The sequence below is a fragment of the Haliotis cracherodii genome, unplaced genomic scaffold, assembly GCF_022045235.1.
Source record: "Haliotis cracherodii isolate W230 unplaced genomic scaffold, xgHalCrac1.p SCAF_10, whole genome shotgun sequence".
Taxonomy (NCBI): domain Eukaryota; kingdom Metazoa; phylum Mollusca; class Gastropoda; order Lepetellida; family Haliotidae; genus Haliotis; species Haliotis cracherodii.
Genome location: NW_027266265.1, coordinates 11,853,106 through 11,876,300, shown reverse-complemented (window position 1 = coordinate 11,876,300; position 23,195 = coordinate 11,853,106). Strand labels below are relative to the sequence as shown.

Here is a 23,195-nt window from a genome sequence, read left to right as displayed (position 1 = left end):
AGGGACGCAACTCTACACAGCGACTTGCGGCGCCTTAGACGACTGGGCCGATCGAGCAAATACCAAACGCAATGTACATTTAATGCTATAAGGAGCACATATTTCACTCTAAGCTAAAATACAACAATATTGGAGCATTAAAGAAGCAGATTTTGAGAGAATACAAAGTAACCATAGAGAAATACCAGACAAGCGGTCACATACATTAGTTACGCACATAAAATCATCTCACTTAGGGTCCGACCATTTGATCGAGAAAAAAAAATAACCCACAAAAAGCTTGAAAATAATATCATGTTTGAGAACGTTTAAAAAAATGAATTTGTCAGCCACAACAAATACATTGTAGCAAGACCTTTTTGGCTAAATGTATATGTCGGCTCATAGTTAAATCAATAGAATATCTGGTTCTGAAGCTGTATCTGAAAACATATCTAGCCTTCATGCAAAACCCCAGCTCTCAAAGAGAGAATATAAAATAAACCCTTCCCCCCACCCCCCCCCCACCCACCCCCCACCCCCACCCCCTCACTCGTCTTTCATTTAGAAGTGTTCAGTTACAATGTGTATCTCTCAATTAGGATTTGTTCGAGTCTTTAAGATAAACACAGTCGATGGCTCTTGTTCATGCAGAAATCGGTACATTGCGATGGTAAAAGTTCGCTAACGCCACACGAGCAAGCCACAGTCCTTGAGTAAAGGGTATGGCTTAATTCACTGTTATGTCAATGGACGTGATGGAGAGGTTATCAGTGATTTGAAGTGTATCAGGCTGAATCCCGGGAAGTCTCTCGGGGAAGGCATCAAAGCTGAACCCATCTACAACAAGCTGGAAAAGATGAGTGACTGTTGTCAGTAACATGTCATCTTCAATACAGGGGCCTGTGTCGAATATGGACACACCCCAGTGTTAAGCAAACTAATGTATTGCTTGGTTTGGCGTTGAGCAACACACGCTTACTGACATAGGTCCTGTTCCTTCGGTGGCATCCGCCAATCACACAAATTTCATTAACACAGTAAGCGTTTGTTGCCCAACTGTTACCTCAGAATCCAGTCTTACACCTAATATATACACCCCACTATCCCATCTTAAACCAAATCTGTGGCCCACTATCCCGTCTTACATCTACCCTGTACACCCCACCATCCCGTCTTACATCTACCCTGTACACCCCACCATCCCGTCTTACATCTACTCTGGACACCCCACTATCCCATATTACACCTACTCTGTACACCCCACTATCCCGTCTTACATCTACCCTGTACACCCTACTATCCCGTCTTACAACCAACATGTACACCCCACTATCCCCTTTTACACCTAACATGTATACCCAACTCTCCCTTCTTTCGCCTACCCTGTATATCCCCCTATCAAACAGTTTTGTTGGAGAGTGGAATGTCAGTGATTCGATCCCCAAGCCGCGTCATGCTGAAAGACGTTTAAAGATGGGACGCCTTGTTACCCTGTCTGGCGCTCGGCATTCATGAGATAAAACAATAACCGTCGCATCAGAGCCAATATAATTTGGTTCGGTTGGGCAGCCATATAGCATGGTATCGCAGTGGGCTTAGCAAAATAAAAGCGACATAAATCCGGACTAGTACAAGCAGCCACACAGTCGTGCAGGCGTGTTGTTTTTTACGTGAAGAAATCTAACGCGACGTCAAACCCCGTTTCACAGCACCTTCACTATTCAATCTTACACTTACCATATATACTCCACTGTCCAGAGACATCACAACCTCAGACATTTGCCCCGCAATCAGATGCAGCCAAGGCACAGTAATCTGATCACCCCACTGGTCATTTATTTGGGCGTTGAAGACTGTTTGTTTGTGGTACCAAATATCAATAAGACACAGGAATCGAAATTCTACCATCCACAAGACGTTTGCACCATTTCTCAAGTAAATACTAGCTCTGAAACAAAAGTACATTGGACCAATAAGGGGCAATGAGGATCACTCAATCAGTGATGTTGAGTGATGTTGTTTTATCAATATCCAGCTGCATCACGACCTGCAATAAGTCTTGAGCAACCAAATAGGTTGTTGTGAGCATGTGCAGCTATCCACGCTCTCAAGGTTTGATACCACAAGGTTGTCTAGTTCGCACATAATAACCACTCATTCGGTTCAGGGACTACACCATGCATGGAATATACTGGGTCCTTTTCGACACCAGTACCACCATGGGTCAGTTGGTGATGTTGAATAGTTAACAAAATGGTTCCTGTGACTGTTGGATGTGTTCAAAGTACCCTTCAATCGACTGGAATAGACTCACATTCTTAACTGTCTTTCTGAAGGTCACCGGACAATTTTACAGATTAGAAAAATACTTTTTTCAGAATTTACTTTTTGCTGTCCGACCCAAGGTAGTGTTAGGTACGTCTCACAAAGTAGAATGCATGATTTGTCTAACTTAACTCGAGGTTCGCATGACAAATCTGTCAGTTTACAAACTTCTATATATATTTATACATCACATCTTTTGTAACGTGTTCAACAATGCTCAAACAGACATAAATGCATGTACACTACCTGTCAGTTACAGTTGGTGTTAAATTGATCTGCAGCTTGAACTTGTCTGATGAACCGCAAAGGAAGACGCCATTGAAGCCGCTCATCTAGAACATAGTCACAAATATACACAAACGGAAAGAAACAACATCTCTATTGACAGGTTGTACCTAAAACGTCATCTCCGACTTACCGGGACCTGCCATCAGACTTTTCCACACACCTTTCAAAAGTACATCTTCCAATAATCGTACTGGACATAGTCTTGGGAAATTAAATACTTGGAATTCAATTCACGTTCCCTGGTTTCTCTCAAAGTGGTAAAAAAGGTGGCCTTGACATAGCTAGGAGGATCTATGTCCCCCATCAACAAAGACCTCACTAAGGAATTGACCAACGGCTCAGTCTTCACTTGCTTTCTACAAAGTTCCATTGGGAATGAATACCAGGCCCAGAAAACAGAGGATACGTTGCACCTTTACACTGGCTGGGCACTTGGACACGGAAGCGGAAGCGGAAGCGCAAGAAGCAATTCCCAGCAAGGGCAGTGTGGGGTGGAAGGGGTGAAATTCCCTTTCATCACACTTTTTTTTTATTCGACTTTCTCACTGGTTCACAGATTTCTTGCCCTGCGCGATCTCCAGGTAGCTGATATGATCGTTTCAGAAGGTCTGGAAACAATGTCTGTGGTCTTTCGAACCTCTTCTTGAGTGTTTTCTTTCTGAACATTGATTCATTCTGGTTTGTTGCCTTATCGCCCTGTAGTACGTCTTGTGTTAGAGGGAGGACGGTGACAGGAACCATACAAACTACAGCCTCTACACCTGATGTGGCTTCCTGTTTCGGGGGTCGAGCAAACTGTGTTGCTCAACTGTTATGCATATATTACCAGCTTCAGGAAATGGTAGTCCCTGCCCGCATGACGTTGTAACGGAGACAAGGGACACCTGCCCTTTAGATTGTTAAAACAACAAACACGGGACAATTATGTTGTCTTAAAAGAGCATGTACATGTATTTGCAATCAAAGCCAGTAGCTACAGAGCTGCAATTGATATATTTAGAGAAGTAATATACATGTAGAAAACCAATATTCATATGTAAAGTCACATTCTGACACTGACGAGTACTAGAACTCCAACATACCAGGGTGCGCCACCTGTTCTGTGCACATGAGCCAGTCACACTGCTCCACAGTCCCGTAGCCTGACAGACACTAGTGGTGTCGTCATTGCACTGTTTGAAGTTCCCTGTGCACGTGTATCTCGTCACAGCTCCCACGTAATGTCCGTCATACTCTGCCCTGGCAGCGGTTACTTCAGGGGGGTCTCCACAGCCTCGGAATTCTAGAAAAGTGAAATGTATCAAGGATTAGTAGTTGGTTTTGTGGACCTATCCCACCTTCCGCAGGTGCCCTATGAATAGTCATGGACCTAGTCTTATGCTAATAGACATGCATGACGCCACAATGAGAACGGGGTTATTATGCATGAATGTTTAGAATGTGAAGAATGCGGCCTTTTTTAAAATGCCTTTACAAATACCATTGGAATGTAGTCGGGGTAGATTCCTGCAGATGTCAGAAACTCACCCTTTCGTAAAAGGATGAAACAGTCCTCGGTCTCTTGATATAGCTACTCAATGAATAGGTAGCATGTCATCGAGACAAAGAGGAGAATGTACTCATTCACCATTGATCATCACAGCCGACTGCTAAGAAATATATATTTTGTTTTTGCTTACAAACAACCATTATTTTGAACCCCAGTCTACAGTCTATCAATGCTTCTTCACAGTGTTTGAACACACGGTTTGTCTTATTTTATTCTACAAGAGCTGTCATTTGTCGTAGCTAAAATCGCACCTTACTTGACGTGAGGCAGTTTCTTAATGAGAAACCAACAATATAAGGTATAAGGCTTACTCAGGGTGAATGGCACAAATCAAGTCCATGAATGAATGAACAATGAATAAACGACATTGCCTGAATGATCTCAGCGAACAATTAAAATTTTATGATTAGTTTATGCCTATCAACAATGGACTAAAAGACGATGAAAGAAGAAGAAAGTACTGGAGGTTTACTACGTTCATCGGGGGCACGGGTGGCCCAGTCGTCTAAGGCGCCGCGATTCGCTGTGCAGAGTTGCGTCCCTTGGGCACGCCAGAAACCTATGATTGTGGGTTCGAATCCCGGTTCGCCCCAATTATGTTTCTAGGTTTGTCAGCACCATACCCGTGCTCGTGGGTTTCACCGAAGAGGTAAACGTCTGAGACCTGCATCACTTCGGGCTTTCCTCCCACATTAAGCTGACACGCCGTGATATAACTGGAATACTGTTAAAAGCGGCGTTAAACCCAACTCACTCACTCACTCACTCACTACGTTCATCAATGAAAAACTACATGTAGAGCGCGAAGAGTTGTAGCGATGTTTACATAAATAAAATATTTTCATGCAATGATAGGAGAAATTGCTCGAACGGTTACGCAAAAGCGGAAAGTCAGAAGAAGCGGATAACGACACGATCAAAATATCACACCAATACGCTACGCCAACACGTCCTTCTTCAATTATACCGAGTTTGCATGATATAATATTCATCGAACATATGATAAATGAATGTATGTATGTTGTAAAAGCTAGGTTGAAATGAAATGTTAAAATATCGGTTATTTTCAGCTGAAGATTTCATTGAGGAAACATGAACAGTTTCAGAATATAGTTTCATACTCTTCATGAAGGTTTACAATTAAAATAGTTTTCAATGAAAACATAAATGATTCCAGTAGTTGGTAAACATTACATAAAGTCATAATCTCACCGCTAGAGTTGAAATTTGCAAAACACAGATATCTTCAAAATAAAAATGTATCCCTTATAACGCACGACTTTAGAACCGGTGTGACTCGTTGAGAGTATGTTTAAGTTTACTGTCTTCAATTTACTTGCCTCTATCCTATACTGTGATATACCACCGTAAAAGGTCTAACAGAAATAACCCTCCCCCTTACGGTAACCTATGTTTAAGTTACAGTACCCTGTTTAGGGATAATGCGTTAATAACTACTGTGGGCCCCATCCGACATCCGGGTCAATGAATGGACGGGACACTCGTTATGCTGATTGACCTAGATGGGAACAATACCTCAGTCATTCCTTATCCTTGCATGAATATTGGCTGCCGCTTTGTAATAGGGAGACTTGATCACGTTGTGTGTCAGCCGTGTTGAAAAAAATGTTCAATCATTTTGAAAATTGTTTCGATGTAAACTATTCACTTATCTAAAATGAATTGGAATGTAAATCTGAATAGTTTATCCTTTATGCTCTTTATGTTGAATGCCTGAGCGAAGTGGAATGTCACTCTGAATAGAACATTCTCTCTCGACTGAAGTGGTGGTCTGCCACTACAAGGCCTATCCCCGTCCACCCAGTTATAAGTGTGGTCTGCCCCTACAAGGCCTATTCACGTCCACCCAGTCATAAGGGTGGTCTGCCACTACAAGGCCTATCCCCGTCCACCCAGTCATGAGGGTGGTCTGCCCCTACAAGGCCTATTCACGTCCACCCAGTCATAAGGGTGGTCTGCCACTACAAGGCCTATTCCCACCCACCCAGTCTGCCTATAAAGGCATATGAGCCTGGTTACTGTAATTCGTCAAAACCCATAGTGACAAGGTCACGCGTTGATCCTTGACATATCATACAAACGTTTTATTCTCTCCAATATAAACCTCTAGTGACGTCACTCTATTGTCTCGCCAGGGTCTTCTTTTACCGACTAAACCTCTACTGGTAGTTTACCGGGCATTCCCAGAGTAAGCCCCGGGCATTCCCAGGGTAAGCCCCGGGCTTTCTGCAAGAAATCCCGGGAGATTTTCTACTGAAAGCCTGGTTTTTGTCCCGAAGAATACCCTCTGTATTGAATTACCTTTCTGCATGAAAAAAACACAACAGAACATGGCTCAACTATTTATTGATATTAGTTGAAATTGAAATTGAGCATCACAGCTCGATTTAGTTTGTCTTCAGGTCTTTGGTCATCTGCTCTTTTCGGATCAGCTTCTTCACGTGATGGCGAGTTCATTTTTTTTTACATACTAAGTATGTCAGAGACCGTTGCCTTTTGGTGGTCAGAAGTTCTCTTGTAATTTCGAACGGCATCGCTCCGATGTCCTGAAACAAATTGTTCAGATTACTGAAAGTATTACACATACAGCATACAAATACACTTAAAAACTATTACAGATTCCAAAAATACCAATATTACCATATTTATCATAAATAAAAAAGAGCATCTTACTGGTTTGGAAAAAATATTTCTTTGATATGTTATGACTTTTGCTGAATAACAATTTCTTATTACTGCAGGACTAAAATGTTTTTCAACCTACCGGTAATTTCGCAAATCATTTGTTCATCAACGTCACCTTGATACAATCGAGTGGCTGCCGTGGCTCTCAAGGAATGGTTTATCTTCATGCCCTCAATACCGGACGTCTTGCACAGTCTTTTGATGGTAACTTGTAAGGTTATTTCACGCTCGGAGAGTCGATCTCCTAAACGGAATTTAAAGTCATCACTTTCCTTGTCTTCTTCAGCACAGGATGCCGATTCTTTAAAAACTGACTGCGTCAGAAATATATCTTTGTTGTCTGCGTCCATCCTCTTCAGTTGAATTCATTCGACTGGCTTGAACCACGTGCGCTCATTGTTACAACGGGCCTGAAGCGCGTGCGTCACGTGCAGCGCGTGGATGTACTCCCAGAGTATTGCAGTTAAACGCTCAACAGTAAATATCAATGAAGTCATGTTAATACCAATTAGTAAAATTATTTCTAAATCATATTATTTGATCAGTTCATAAGTGACATCAAAAACTTGCCCTCGGTTTTGATCCTACACTTCTAGCCTATTCTTGGCATAGTAGTTGTGACAGAACAACTGTTTGGATGTGAATGCACAGTACATCGTTTCTTTTATACTCGTATCTTTGTTGGTTGGCATGCTGCACGTGAAGCAGCATTTTCACGGAAAACTGAATTTCCACTGATCTGAATATGGCAGCATGTGCATTAATCAGTAAACTGTTCTGGTTGATTCTCAGCCATTTTGTAACACTATTTGGGGTTTGACCCATCGTGTCTAAATTTTAGGTTAGTTTGGTGACGTTTCTTTTGTTCGTTAGGTAAAAAGTTCATCAAAACGTTGGACATATTATGTCCATCATCCACAATATCAGTAATTGAAAAGTACATTCCTCCAGCAGTTACTGAATGCGTCTCTTGAATAAACATTCCGTTTTATGTAACCTGCCGACATGCACCTGAAAAAGAAAGTCCCTTTTCCAGTATCTAACTTTCATACATGTGGTTATTGGGGTATGATATAATGTTTTATAAATTTCATGGATAAGTGATATGGTATTGCAGTTATTACCTGGCATAGAAGTTGCGACGCCCAGGCGATTTGCTTCGCACCTTGATGTCGCAGGAAATGACGCCTTGGTACACCCACCAACGAGATACTAGAAAGATAAAACATATCCACAGCTATTTTAGGCTTCTACTGAAGACATTCAGCTAAACTAAGTGAATAAAGGAGGCTATTTACGAGTTGACCATTAGCATGGTCTGTTTTCAAAGAGCAAAATATGTCAGTCCTGTCCCTGCTAAACGTGAGGAAAATATGATCGTAGACGTTTGTCGACTCGTAGTGCATGTGACTGGTGATGACAGAGTAAGAATCCATATCGGGGAGAGTCGAGGATTCTCTCCCACAGCACTCGGTCATCATCTTCCTGAGGCAAGAGAGTTAACTGACTTTAAAAGTCCAGTTTCCACCCTTGCCGAACTAGGCTTGAATAACTGGACTCGATCGTTGCGCTATTTCCAATTATGTCCCTTCTAAGCCTCTCCTATGGACCAATCAGATTCCACCTCTCATATCACTTGCGTTTGCTTCACACAAAATGGTTGCGCCCAGTCAGGATGATCTGATCGATAATCAAGATCTATATTGTGATAAAACGGGTCTTACATCACGAAATGCATCAAATCACGTGAGCACCTGGATTAAAAACATGAAAGGATTTGGAAAATATCTGCTGACAACGAATTGGCGATGGACATGCTTTGCAAATCCTTCAAGCAATCGAAATCTGCACGACAGTTTACAAACCGGATTTTGATTTTGGTGCGCGATTTTGATTGGACTATGCATAGACTCATTAGTCCGGCCAAAATATAACACCAAGGGTGGAAACTGGACTTTCATAGTCAGTTAACTCTCTTGCCTTGGGAAGATGTCGGCCGTCGACCCAACACAGACCGCCAGCACTGAAATTCCATGACCGCCAATTTTCCAATATTTTGCTTATGAATATATAGTAATGTAGTCTCACTGTGATTGGTGATGAAACACATATTTATTAAGGCATAAGGTTAGGTGTCATATATGTCAAAATGTGATGGAACCAACACAACAATAAATGCTTCTTTGCATGTGTATATTTCAAGGTCAATATTCAAGAGTTATCAGGGTTAAAAAACAAAGTTAACTGGAAGTTATAATACTAAATTTTTATTAATTCAGATTGATAAGAATGGTGGGTAGATGTATTCCACAATGTATGAGTAGGGTTCATTTGAAATTACTAGGGTTTTACTAAGTTATCTTTTCTTGTCACGGTGCTTAAGGCTAGAGTAACGCCTCACCCTCCGATGAGCCGACTCACAATTGTCAAAAGTGTTTGGAGAGGGCGTAAAGTGGCAAATTAAATAAATAGACAGGCCGATTGCATTAAGGGGCACTGACATAGATAAACAACCTGATAGTTTAACGGTTTATGAACACAAAGCAATAACAACCAAGCTGAATATTAAAGATTAAGTATTAAGGCATTAACTGTGGGAATCACACCCTGTAAGTTCTTCCAACAGGCTAATATACACAAGCTAGTAGCACTGATAGTACCTAGTCAGTTTAATTACTCAGGTTACTCTGGTCAATGACTCCGGTCTTTGAACGTACGTCGAAATTAATTTCGGTATTATATCCAAGAGTAATTGTAATATGAAGTTTATATACTAGACGATTGATAAAGTGCTGGAAGCGGTAGGCAATATTGTTAAATACAGTTCAATTTTTATTGAATTAGTTTATAATGACTTTAAACACGCCCATCTGCTATATCTGGCTACACTGGACAAGTGACAGTTCGGAAACATGCCAAGAGTAACAGAAGTGCAAAGAAACAACGCCATAGGCCGCTTGCAGGCAGGAGAATCCCGATCAGTTGTAGTTAAGGTTTTCAATGTAGCGCCTAACACTATCACAAGACTATGTGATCAGCCAAGGTCGGGAGGACCAAGAGTAACCACCCCCACCCAAGATCGCTACATCCTACTGCGCCACCTACGTGCAAGGACGACCACAGCCACTTCAACCGCATGTCAAATACCCGGACTGCGCAGAATCCCCGACCAGACCGTACGAAACCAGTAGTATAGGTAATGACGGTTCTGGGCCACTTCCACTGGATCCAGATTTATACACCTATACCACCACTACAGAGGGATTTTTTTATGTCAAAATGATGATGCGATTCAACGATTGTCATGATTTGTATAAAAAGAATCATCAATATAGATGAATAATGGATCAAATTTACGATAGTCCGCTAGGGTATTAGAAAGGTAAAGGAGCAATACCAAAATTAGCCACCGCGGCTAAGGTATCTAAAGATGTGGCCAAGGATTGGCCAAAGAAACAAGCGAAGTTTGATATTTTTGCTAAGTTCTTCATTAATTTTACTAGGAGACCAGACTACATACTCTTTTTCGAAATTGGAAAGATTCAATTGATGACCGTATTTGATTGGTTTGACATTATTATAGACTTGTGTAAGCATTCGTTTAAATGTGATCCAACGATAGGAAACAATCTATTTTTAATCTCCAACCAGTTCTTTGGTTTTGGCATAGAATAATTGACGCGCTTGTTGTCTCCCCTGTTCTATGAATTTTTTTCTTTCATCTTCACAAATACTACTGGTCTTATGAGAATTTGATCGAATCTCCTGCTTCATAGTATTGTATTTGGTTAGTTCTGACAAAACTAAACGAAACTCCTCCTCGGATATCTCACAATCAGCCAGCACTGTTGAAATATGATCCTCAATGCTGTTCAACTTTGCTTTGGCCAGTGTCCGAATATTATCATGTTTTAATGCTTTCTTTTGCAACTTAAGAGAAATGAATTTTATCCCTATTCCTGCCAGTCCTGAGACTCCGGCCGCTACTTCCATACCAAGTACGATACGCGCGGCGTTTATAGTTGATAACAAACCAACACCGGCTACACCGAGTCCCATGCCAGCTGTTACAAGCGCAGTGTCAACTCCGTCAAGAACATTCACAGCTCTGTGATACTTTTTAAACAATCCAAGTCAAAAGTCCCTCTCCTTCTCTGTTCGATGTTTTATGTCGGTGATTTGATGTAATCGAAATCCATCAACAGTATCCATCTTTTCAGATGCTTCATCGAGCACCGGATATAAACTCATAACGTATATTATTATATCATATAATAGTCTTTAATTGATCTTTCTTAAATGTTTTGAGAGTATACATCAACCTTATTAAATGTATATTATGTGGTATAAATATCTTAGTAAACGAAATGCTTCCACCTTTATTAACTTGGACCCCCTAACAAAGGTTGCAATTGGTGATACTCACACATAAATTATTCTACAACGTCGACGCTCGTGTTTCCTTTGCCATTTAATTGATAGACCTGGTAACATCTTGAAGGCATCTACCGATGCATCCCCAAACAATACTTCAATGATTAGTATAGAAGGGTTAGGTATAGCACTCAAGTTCTGTTTTATATCATTGAATTCAGTAACCAAATTTAAACTAACATTTTTTACAGCATGACGGCTCAATAACATAAGACCTGGGTTTTCTGGTAGTGAGGCAACTAACACACTTTTTTGTTTTGAGGGAATATAAGCCCCGAGTACAATCCCACTATTTATTATCTTAGTTAATTGATGTCCCTTACCCATCATCACATATGGTGGGGCAATGACAATATTCAGTAGCCACTCGATTTTTTCTTCGACCATAGTCCATTTATAATCATCGTTGTGAGTAAGATTGTATGAAGTGATTTTATTGAGTCTACTAACCTCGACATCACTTAAATCTCCTAGATTACCTGTGAATACAACTTCTTTCCGCTTGTATACATTATCTTGTAAGTGTAAAGCATATAACTTACCATTGGTACTGGGTTTTGCCGAATCCATCTGTGTCCCCAAGATCGGAAAGCGCAATTGTATTACATTGTCTAAGGTTATTTGCTCCAGGGCCCCAATGAATCAACCATTATTTATAATATGAAGCGTTACACTCAAGTATCCTATATGTACAGGTTGATGTTTTACATCTAATACAAAAAAATTGAGATCTGAAATAATGCCCCGCTTTAAATTGATATATTGTAATGATTCTGTTCTACCGCTATATTATTTTTCATCTTTGACTGGAATAACTCTTAGTAGAGTTGAACGACTTTCGAGTTGAATATTATCCGTTGTATTGATCTGATCAATATGGATGCACAACTCTTTATAGGGAACTAAATCAGGTAATTTAACTCCATGCGATGTTTCGTTGGGTTGTCTTAATTCTTTTTGTCTAGGAAATCAAAGTGTATCTTCGAAGTACGGGAGAAGAATTACACCCTTTTCTCCAGGGGTTAAAATCAGCATCCCATTAGACTCATTTTGTGTGAGACTAGCTCCCAAAGGCTTAAAAATTTCATCATTGAGTGAGCATATGCTGTAATACCCACCAGGTATAATGATGGTTTTGATTACTTTATTGGTTTCAACTAGTAAAACCATATTATTTTTTCTCGCAGCACTTATATTGGTCCACCGCGGGTAATACGTTACAAGTTGTGACTTCAAGTTGTCCAGCCGAGTTATTGATAGTATGAAGCAGTTGAATAGACTGGCCATTTGTTATTCCCGGGAGTGTAACATACATATTAAATATACAAAGAGTGAGTGAGTGAGTGAGTTGGGTTGAATGGGTTTTTGTAGGAATGCATAATCTTTATCATGGCTGGGAACTTTCGAGTAACGATTGGAGAGGAGATCTTATGAGCTTTAAGAGTGGTTTAGCTTATACAAAATTTGTACAACTAAACACTAAAGCAAACGCTTGGAATGAATTTCTTTATGATAAAACAGAAAATAATTTTACAGACCCTGGAGTTGTAAGAGTTGATGTCCCTTACCCATCATCACATATGGTGGGGCAATGACAATATTCAGTAGCCACTCGATTTTTTCTTCGACCATAGTCCATTTATTATCATCGTTGTGAGTAAGATTGTATGAAGTGATTTTATTGAGTCTACTAACCTCGACATCACTTAAATCTCCTAGATTACCTGTGAATACAACTTCTTTCCGCTTGTATACATTATCTTGTAAGTGTAAAGCATATAACTTACCATTGGTACTGGGTTTGCCAAATCCATCTGTGTCCCCAAGATCGGAAAGCGCAATTGTATTACATTGTCTAAGGTTATTCGCTCCAGGGCCCCAATGAATCAACCATTATTTATAATATGAAGCGCTACACTCAAGTATCCTATATGTACAGGTTGATGTTTTACATCTAATACAAAAAAATTGAGATCTGAAATAATGCCCCGCTTTAAATTGATATATTGTAATGATTCTGTTCTACCGCTATATTATTTTTCATCTTTGACTGGAATAACTCTTAGTAGAGTTGAACGACTTTCGAGTTGAATATTATCCGTTGTATTGATCTGATCAATATGGATGCACAACTCTTTATAGGGAACTAAATCAGGTAATTTAACTCCATGCGATGTTTCGTTGGGTTGTCTTAATTCTTTTTGTCTAGGAAATCAAAGTGTATCTTCGAAGTACGGGAGAAGAATTACACCCTTTTCTCCAGGGGTTAAAATCAGCATCCCATTAGACTCATTTTGTGTGAGACTAGCTCCCAAAGGCTTAAAAATTTCATCATTGAGTGAGCATATGCTGTAATACCCACCAGGTATAATGATGGTTTTGATTACTTTATTGGTTTCAACTAGTAAAACCATATTATTTTTTCTCGCAGCACTTATATTGGTCCACCGCGGGTAATACGTTACAAGTTGTGACTTCAAGTTGTCCAGCCGAGTTATTGATAGTATGAAGCAGTATTGATAGTAAGGAAAGCCCGAAGTGATGCAGGTCTCAGACGTTTACCACTTCGGTGAAACCCACGAGCACGTGTATGGTGCTGACAAACCTAGAAACATTATTGGGGCGAACCGGGATTCGAACCCACAATCATAGGTTTCTGGCGTGTCCAAGGGACGAAATATACAAAGATACTATATCATAACTTAAATATGAAATCAACTTACATTATGTATCAGTCGATTTTAGTAAGTGCCTCTGGTGCTAAGTTTTCGTTCATTTCCCTGATATTTTTGAAAAATACAGGGTCACGGCAACTAGCAATAAAATGGTGCATGATTGGTTCCACAATCCAACGCAATTTTGGCAGAACCAGTTAAACTTTGCCATATGGTGTGTCACAACAGGATGTGATGTATCTCTTTATGCCCCAGGATTTGACCTAAATAAGTCTGTTTTATCATTTCACGTGTAATATCAGATTAGACGTATACTTAAGGAAATTAGTGCCCCATTACTACAGGATCTTGCATGGAGTGCATCAAATAATCAGTACAATAGGTTCGCGTATGAACGTTTTTGTCAGCAATTTAATACTTCTACGAGTGAGGATTGGCATATTAAAGGACTTAACAACGGTCTAGGTGTTCCGTACAGTGGGAAAAAAATGTCAAAGAAGAAAGTGATGATCAATCATTCGATCCATTTACGTTGTTACAGACAAACAACCTTTTTGTAAGAATGCATAATCTTTATCATGGCTGGGAACTTTCGAGTAACGATTGGAGAGGAGATCTTATGAGCTTTAAGAGTGGTTTAGCTTATACAAAATTTGTACAACTAAACACTAAAGCAAACGCTTGGAATGAATTTCTTTATGATAAAACAGAAAATAATTTTACAAACCCAGGAGTTGTAAGAGTTAATGAATCAATAGGAACTTATGTATGGGTAATTCTTGGTGCACAATCGCAAACACGAACAGGAATAATTGGTTCTTGGACGGTGCTCGATGCGCAAAAACGGTTTGTCGCAAACGTAGAGGATGCTATTAATTCACCAGTTGACATACCATCTTCTATAAAACGTTATCAAGATGTATTACAGTACGCTCAATCCAAAGTAGACTACGTTTAAGGGGCAGGACTATACATGTCTCCGTGTAATATGGAACTTAAGATCGGTCAAGTGATAGGCTATAATAATAAAATTGTTATTGCTACCGATCAACAAAAAAACAGGTATAAATTCAGATATTAACACCGAATTAATAACGCAAACAAACACAGGCGAAACGGGAATAGTAAAACCACAGTCACCGAAACAGCCATCTACTGACGCACAACCACAAGTGCCACCACATATTGCCACTAAAAATCAATAACATATCAATGAAAAAAAAGCGCTTATAGTAGGTGGAGTCGTGGCTGGTTTACCAATGATTTGGATAAATAACCTTTAACGGATAAATACAACAGCCCACAAGTTTTGACTAAGCCAAGTGGTGGTCTTTGCTAATAAATTCAAGAGCCAGGAAACAATACTCCCTATTATACCGGGAAGTGCGAGCTTTCCCAGTGCTTCTCCTAATGCTTTTAAATGCTTTTTTACCCACTCTTTAACACCACCCCGATCAGAATCAAACACTTCGTGTTCGCTTTCCAAATCTCGGAGCAACGTGGTCTACCACGTGGTTATTCTCGAATGAGAAAAGCTGAATTGATTGATTTACTCAGTTTGGAATACAACAAACCCCAGACTGTTAGAGAACTCAAAGCTCAAGCGAAAAAAGGTGGCTGAGAGATTATTCTCGAATGAGGAAAGCTGAATTGATCGCTTTACTGAAATCAACCAGATGATGTTGATAAAAATCAACCAGATGATAAAAATAATCAACCCGTTGAGTTAAGATTTGTACCCACAGACGGCGTAGGTAAATGTCTAAGAGGTTGTAAGATGGGTAATAATTCAAACATGGATGTTAATGATGTTGAGCCCATCGTATCGAGCAAAATTAACGAGGAGTTAGATGATTTATTTAGTATGAAATACCAGCTAACGGTTAAAATGTCATTGAGTAAAAATGACGCTTAATATATACCGAACCTAATTTCCGGTGTAATCAAGAAGTTATAACCGAATCTGATACTATAAGCGCATCATTAGATGCATCAATTCAACGGATACAAGAAACTTTAGAACGTTGGACTAATAGAGGTTCGGGTTGGGGATGTAGATAAAATCGATAGTTTATATTTAGATATAGCAAATTATATGCCTTTCAAAGGTGGATCTTATATAGGTTTACCCCCGTATTATAAGAAGAAAAAAGCTATAGTAAGTGTAAAAAATAAAGGTGATGGCTGTTTAAGAATTACGATAAGATCTGCATTGTTCACCACTGACAAACATCCAGATAGTTCTTCGAGTTATCCCCAAAACGATGGACTCAACTTTGATGGTATACACGAACTTACACCAATCTCACAAATTAATAAGGTGGAAAAGCAAAATAATTTAGCTATAAATGTTTTCGAACATTCTTCTAAAGGAATTGTTGTACACAGGATAAGCTCCGCCCCAGAACATATTCCCAAAATCAATTCATTTCTAATCGAAAAAGATGGTAAATATCATAATACATGGATAAAGAGTTTAAACGGGCTATTATACGATCAAACAAAACATGCGAGAAAGAAATATTTCTGCGAAAGATGCCTGCATTGGTACAAGAGGACAGGATGTATTAGAAGCGCATAAAGAAGACTGCAGAGGTGTTGGGCAAACTGCTATCAGGATTGATATGCCTGAAGAGGGAAAAAATATATTAAAATTTGAACATTATTGTAATCAAATGCCGTATATAATTTACGCTGACTTCGAAGCACTTATCAAACCTATAAAAAAAATACCGAACACAATACTGAATGTAGGTTTTTTGTACAAAGTTCAAGAACATATTCCTTGTGGGTTTGGATATATAGTTGTAAGGTATGATGGGAAAACAAAGCCGCCCGTGATTTATAGAGGTCCCGTTGCAGCGGGAAAGTTCCTAGAATACTTACAAAATGAAGAGAGAATAATCACGGAAAATTTACCGCGTAAGAAACCCATGTGTATGACGAGGGATGATTGGAGGGCCTATAAGAAGTCAACGAGTTGTCATGTTTGTAATATAAACCACTCAATGGGGATTCCGTAAGAGATCATTGTCACGTCACGGGTAATTATCGGGAAGCCGTGCATAACGAATGTAACTTGAAACTAATAATGAATTCTCAATACATATCATTCTCGTTGACTAAAACTATACATTATATGGACAAGGATGGGAAAAGCTAGAACAAAACAAAGTAATGGACTCATTTCTCTGTTCACTTTCTGTTATCTTCCCTGGACAATTTAGCTAATGCGAACAATCCCGATGACTTTGCAATAACAAATCAATATATTGATCGCTTAACACGGCATTTATTGCTGAGAAAAGGTGTACATCCTTACGAATATATGGATAAGTGGTCTATATCCGACGAAACTAAATTACCACCCCTTGAATCATTCTATAGTACGTTAACAGAATCTAAAATAACCGATGTCGATTATAAACACGCTATGACGGTGTGTGATAAATTAGGTTGTAAGAATTTAGGCGATTATCACGATCTGTACTTAAAAACCGTACTGTTACTCGCCGATATATTCCAGATATTTTGAAAGACATGTTTAAAACAATACAGCTTAGACCCGGCATGGTACTATTCCAGTCCTGGACTATCGTGGGATGCATTGTTGAAGAAGACCGGTGTAGAACTAAAATTACTCACCGATTACGATATGAACTTGTTTGTTGAGAAAGAATTAAGAGGTGGTATTTCGATGATGGCGAAAAGGTATTCTAAGGCTAATAATAAATTTGTGGAAGGATATGATCCGAGTAAACCCGATACACACATATTATATCTCGACGCCAACAATTTGTACGGATGGGCTATGAGTCAACCTTTACCCACGGGTGGTTTTGAGTGGGTCGATGTGAATGATATCGATGTGATATCAATCCTCACAGATTCCGATAAAGGGTACATACTAGAAGTTGGCTTGGAATATCCAATAGAGTTACACAAAGATCATAACAGTTATCCGCTAGCTCCTGAAAGATTAATGGTTAATAAAGATTGGATGTCGGAATATCAGCACTCCTTGATGGGCAATACTAGGTTAGCTAACGTAGAAAAACACGTACCAAATTTGATGGAGAAGACAAAATATATAGTTCACTACAGAAATCTCCAGTTTTATCTATCATTAGGCATGAAACCAAAGAAAATACAGAGAGTTCTTAAGTTCGATCAAAGCCCTTGGATGGAGCCCTATATAAGGCTGAACACAGATTTAAGAAAGATGGCTACCAGCGACTTCGAAAAGAATCTATATAAGCTCATGAATAACTCAGTATTTGGAAAAACTATGGAGAATCTAAGGAAGCGTGTTGATGTTAAGTCTAATGAGGAAGAAAGACTCAGGAAACTTATAGCCAGTCCGGCTTTTAACAGAAACAAGATATTTGATAACGACTTAGCCGCACTACATATGCAGAAAAGTAATATAAAATTCAACAGACCGGTGTACGTTGGTATGAGTATTCTTGACTTGTCAAAACACTTAATGTATGACTTTTATTGCAACAAACTTAAGAAGCAGTACGGTGACAGGTGTGAGGTGTTATTGACACAGATTCTTTGTTGATGGAAATACAAACCGAGGATGTGTATAAAGATATGGCAGAAAAAAATACCGGTAGATATATATAGGACACGAGCGATTACCCAAAATATAATCCACTGCACAGGGTAGTAAATAAAAAGGTGTTAGGTAAGATGAAGGATGAATGTGCTGGGACCCCCATAGCGGAGTATGTCGGATTTAAACCTAAGATGTACTCTATAAAGAAGTCTGATAATGGAGAGATAAGAAAAGCTAAAGCTGTTAAGAAGTATGTGGTAAAAAAGCATATCAAACACTAACAGTATAAAAAAGCATTATTCAACGGTAGAACATTCAAACACGAGATGAACTCTTTAAGAAGTGTCAATCACAGGATATATGGATTAAGAATGAACAAGATATCATTATCCCCATTAGATACAAAGAGATGGATTGCTAATGATGGTGTAACTACCTATGCTTATGGTTATGGTGGTAATACTGTATCGTTGGGAACTATGAGCAACTCTTCTCGTACAAATGCCCTGCCCGGCCCATCTTTAAGATAATGAAGAATAGGCTCTCCTTCTTTCATAACCAATCGACTTATGTTATGTATCTTAAGGGACCAAATCGGATCGGTTGCGCGACGTTGGCCTACTTCGAGTTCACCGGGCTGGTATAAATATCTTACGCTTACTCTATCCGGAAGTTTTTGTTCTTTGCCTCTCCGCTGTGCTGAAGATTCGGAAGTCACAGATTTCATTTTAATCGCATCGGATGGTTTCTTCCCGATTAATCTCGTTACTTCATTATTCAACGCTGATACAACAGATGATAATCGTGTCACCCATTCGGTTGATCTCAATCGTTCCGATTTCATTTCAATCCCATACTGATAGCCAAACAAACGTTCCGCTAATGTCTGGTTAAATCTTTCGACAATAGCTTGACTACGGTGGGCCTCTTTTTCACCACGCCTGATTTCGACATCGTGCTTTGTTAACAGTTTAGTTACTGATCCCATAAACTCGCGACAAGGATCTACTTGAAATAACTTGGACCATTTTAGTGGTCCGCGTTTATATATACTCAGTGCATTAGCTACTTCTGTTGAATCTTTTGAGGATAATGGCTCAGCCTCCTCGTAGCACTAGCCACATCCACTACGGTTAAAGCGTATTTATACGTTTTGCGTCTTACCTTATCATGGTGAAGAAACAAGAGGTCAGCTTGATGAACTTTATTCGTTGTAAAAATATCAAACTTCTTCCTCGGTATATAACGCGATGTTGGTAAGTATATTTGCCACATCGCTTGTTTCTTTAGCCAATCCTTAGCCGCAGTGGCTAATTTTTGTACTGCACCTATACCTTTCCAATATCCTCGTGGGCTATAGTAAATTGTATCCATTATTTATTAATATTGATGTTTCTTTTAATACGAATCATGACGATCATTGAATCGCATCATCATTTTTTCATAAAAAAATCCCTCTGTAGTAGCAGTGTAGGTATATAAATCTGGCTCCAGTGGAAGTGGTCCAGAACCATCATTACCTATGCTACTAAACAGTTTAAGAGCAGCAGGTATACGAGCAAGACGCCCTGTTCTGCGAGTCATATTGAGTCAACAACATCGTCAACAACGACTGCATTGGTGTCGTCAACACAGGGTATGGCCTCAACTGCGATGGAGAGATGTCTGGTTCAACGACGAATCAAGATTTCTCTTCCGTCGAGGGGATGGAAGAGCACGGATCTACAGACGTCGGGGAGAGCGTTACGCCGGAATTTGCTTACGTGAAGTGGACAGGTTAGGTAGGGGTAGCGTTATGGTGTGGGCGGCTATCTCTCATCATGACAGGACAGGTTTGGTTCATATCCAGGGCAATCTTACACCTCAAAGATACATCAATGAAATTTTCCTACGACACGTCCTCCCAATTGAAGCCAACGGCAACGGTGTATTCCAGCAGGACAACGCTCGACCGCATACAACACATTTCACAAGAGCCTGTCTACACAACATCGTTGATGTTCTCCCCTAGCCCTCCAGATTCCCGGATTTGAACCCGATAGAGCACCTATGGAATTCATTTGATAGACGGCAACGCCGACGTCATTCACAACCCCAGAGGTTGCAGCACTTGGCTTTTGCGTTGCAGGCCGAGTAGGCTACCATTCCTCAAGATGTGATTCGCATACTCATCTCTTCCATAGGCAGGAGATATCAGGCCGCTTTCGATTCCAACGGGGGACATACGCGTTTTGATGGTAGCTGACCACCACCTATGACTTTTCTACGTACCGATAACTGACATGACTACAATCACCAAGTGTTCTCTCCACAACATTTTGGCTCAATACCTTGTACGGTTCCTCGTATATCTGTATTTTCCCTACCTCACACAAATCTGGCTTCGCTTTTCTTTTCTTTTTTGAAGAGTATATCTACAGGTATAAAGTAAACTTGTGTGTACCGCAAGCTATCAACTCCATGTTGTCACTTCCTAACAAGCACCGAAAGCCGACCTCTCGCATATAGGAATATGTAAATAATCATCAGCAAAGTAAATCCAAAACACGTACGATTCTTGCTCATGGATCAAGTAACAACATTCAATGCCTTCGTAGTGAGTTGGGTGTAACTCTTTGTTAGTAATTCATAAACACATGTTCATTATGTTTCGTTTGTTTGTTGTTTAACGCCACACTCAGCAATATTCTGTACGAGACACTGTATAAGCACTTACCTTGGGCCAGCCTTCGATGTTGCTGAAGACAAACCCTTGTCGATGCACAACATCCACGAGGTCACTGCTGTTACTGTTGAGGAAACAGGTGCGTGACTCAAGTTCATAACTGAAGGACAGACAGGCGGAGGACATCAGACATTCTGCTGCACAGGAGTAGAGAGCATCAGTTGCAACTTTCCTGAACATCTGGTGTTCCATGTACCTGTTATACTGTATTGCAGAATATTCATTGAAGCAATTGTCACAATGCACCAAACTTCCTGATAATAAGAAAAATACTTCAACACTTAAAAGGCCCATTTCAATCAAAGCAGTTTAGCCGACCTTTTCAAAGTAGCCTGTTGGTTATACCTTCAAGCATAGACTGTTGCTGAAACCCAATATTTGGATACCATCTATCTCAAAATGTCGCACAAAGATCTATACACCCATTTGACTTTTTAAAAAAAAGACAAAGGAAGGAACTATCAATTTGGTGTCAAATGTGTTCCACCATCGGAAACTCATTCATTCTCCAATGTATAATTCATGACCTTATCATTGATCAGAAGTTTACTTAAAGAAGGGATAATATTACACAAAACCATGGTATAATGAAGAATTGAAATGTTGGTAGTCGCATATTCGGCCTTTGGGTCCATTGCTGCTAATATACCCTGCAAAAATAGAAATCCAAAATTGATGGTAGACGTACATGTTATATATCATATACACGTACATCAAAAACATATGGTAATCGATTGTTCAAATTTGGCACACAGCATCATCTTTGACCCAGGTTCCATATAGCACACAAGGGGGGCACGGGTGACCCAGTCGTCTAAGGCGCCGCGAATCGCTGTGCAGAGTTGCGTCCCTTGGGCACGCCAGAAACCTATGATTGTAGGTTCGAATCCCAGTTCGACCCAATTATGTTTCTAGGTTTGTCAGCACCATACCCGTGCTCGTGGGTTTCACCGAAGTGGTAAACGTCTGAGACCTGCATCACTTCGGGCTTTTCACCCAACTCACTCACCATATAGCACACATGGAACAGTAGAGTTTCAAGATGAAGGTCATCTGTTCTCAATATTTTGTATGTGATATGTTTGTTTTATTTCATCTATTAGATATTTTCATTGTATTTTTATGCACATTTCATAGTTCAGAAACATTGTGCATTGCACATAAAATAAAGTCAGCTGTCAACTCACATCCCAGTAGCCTGTTCTGTGTTTGCTGCCCTAACTGGAGCCTTGCCCGCTAGTACACACTACCATTAAACTGTTTGAAAGCTTTACTATGGCCTTGAAAGTTGTAACCCTGATCAAACAAGTTTTCAGCAAGAGTCCCCATGATGCTCTTTGAAATCTGCATAGAAAGAGTATGCTGAATTGTACCTTAAACTTGTGAAATTAAAAAGAATTAACAAGGTGGTTGCACAACACTGCTCCCTTCTTACAGTGAAATGTGAACACCAAAGGCTGGAGTTGCTGGAATATTCCTTCCACGTAATGAGGAAAGTTGAAGTCATCCTTTTTGTCACACAATCTTGTAGATATGTTTATGTCACTCTTATTTTGGAATCTTTAGGCATAGATCTAAACATGAAACAGATGAGGCTATTTGACCATTATTGATATCAGATCATATGCATAAACAGATCGACCAGAACGTGAGCACAGTTGGTGCCCATGGGGATGCCTACTTTTCGTATACTTTCTGACCCCCATGGGGTTAATGGGAACAGTGGAGAGACAAACACTTCAGCAGACCGATCCACAATCTGCTGTACATTACAAAATATGGAAAAAGAAGTGCAAATATTTGAATGATTTTATTCAACAATAAATACATTACAAATAAATTGCATATAATACTGAAACTCAAATGTACCACTTATGCACAATAATTAAATGAAAGTTTGATAAGTGAAATGTGCCTACTTTTGCATTTTGATTATCATCTTCATGA

The 23,195-nt window shown here is 39.7% G+C and overlaps 1 protein-coding gene across 1 annotated transcript; it reads right to left on the bottom strand.

The window, feature by feature from the left end:
* Positions 1–709: 709 nt before the first annotated feature.
* On the bottom strand, positions 710–21,542 carry LOC139446435 (uncharacterized). The gene is made up of 6 exons (XM_071227761.1): positions 21,240–21,542; positions 7,975–8,062; positions 3,678–3,877; positions 2,554–2,639; positions 1,720–1,930; positions 710–829 (listed from the first exon to the last, which is right to left on the bottom strand). Exons 1-6 carry the CDS (start codon positions 21,540–21,542, stop codon positions 710–712), a joined length of 1,008 nt encoding a protein of 335 aa, XP_071083862.1.
* Positions 21,543–23,195: the final 1,653 nt, after the last annotated feature.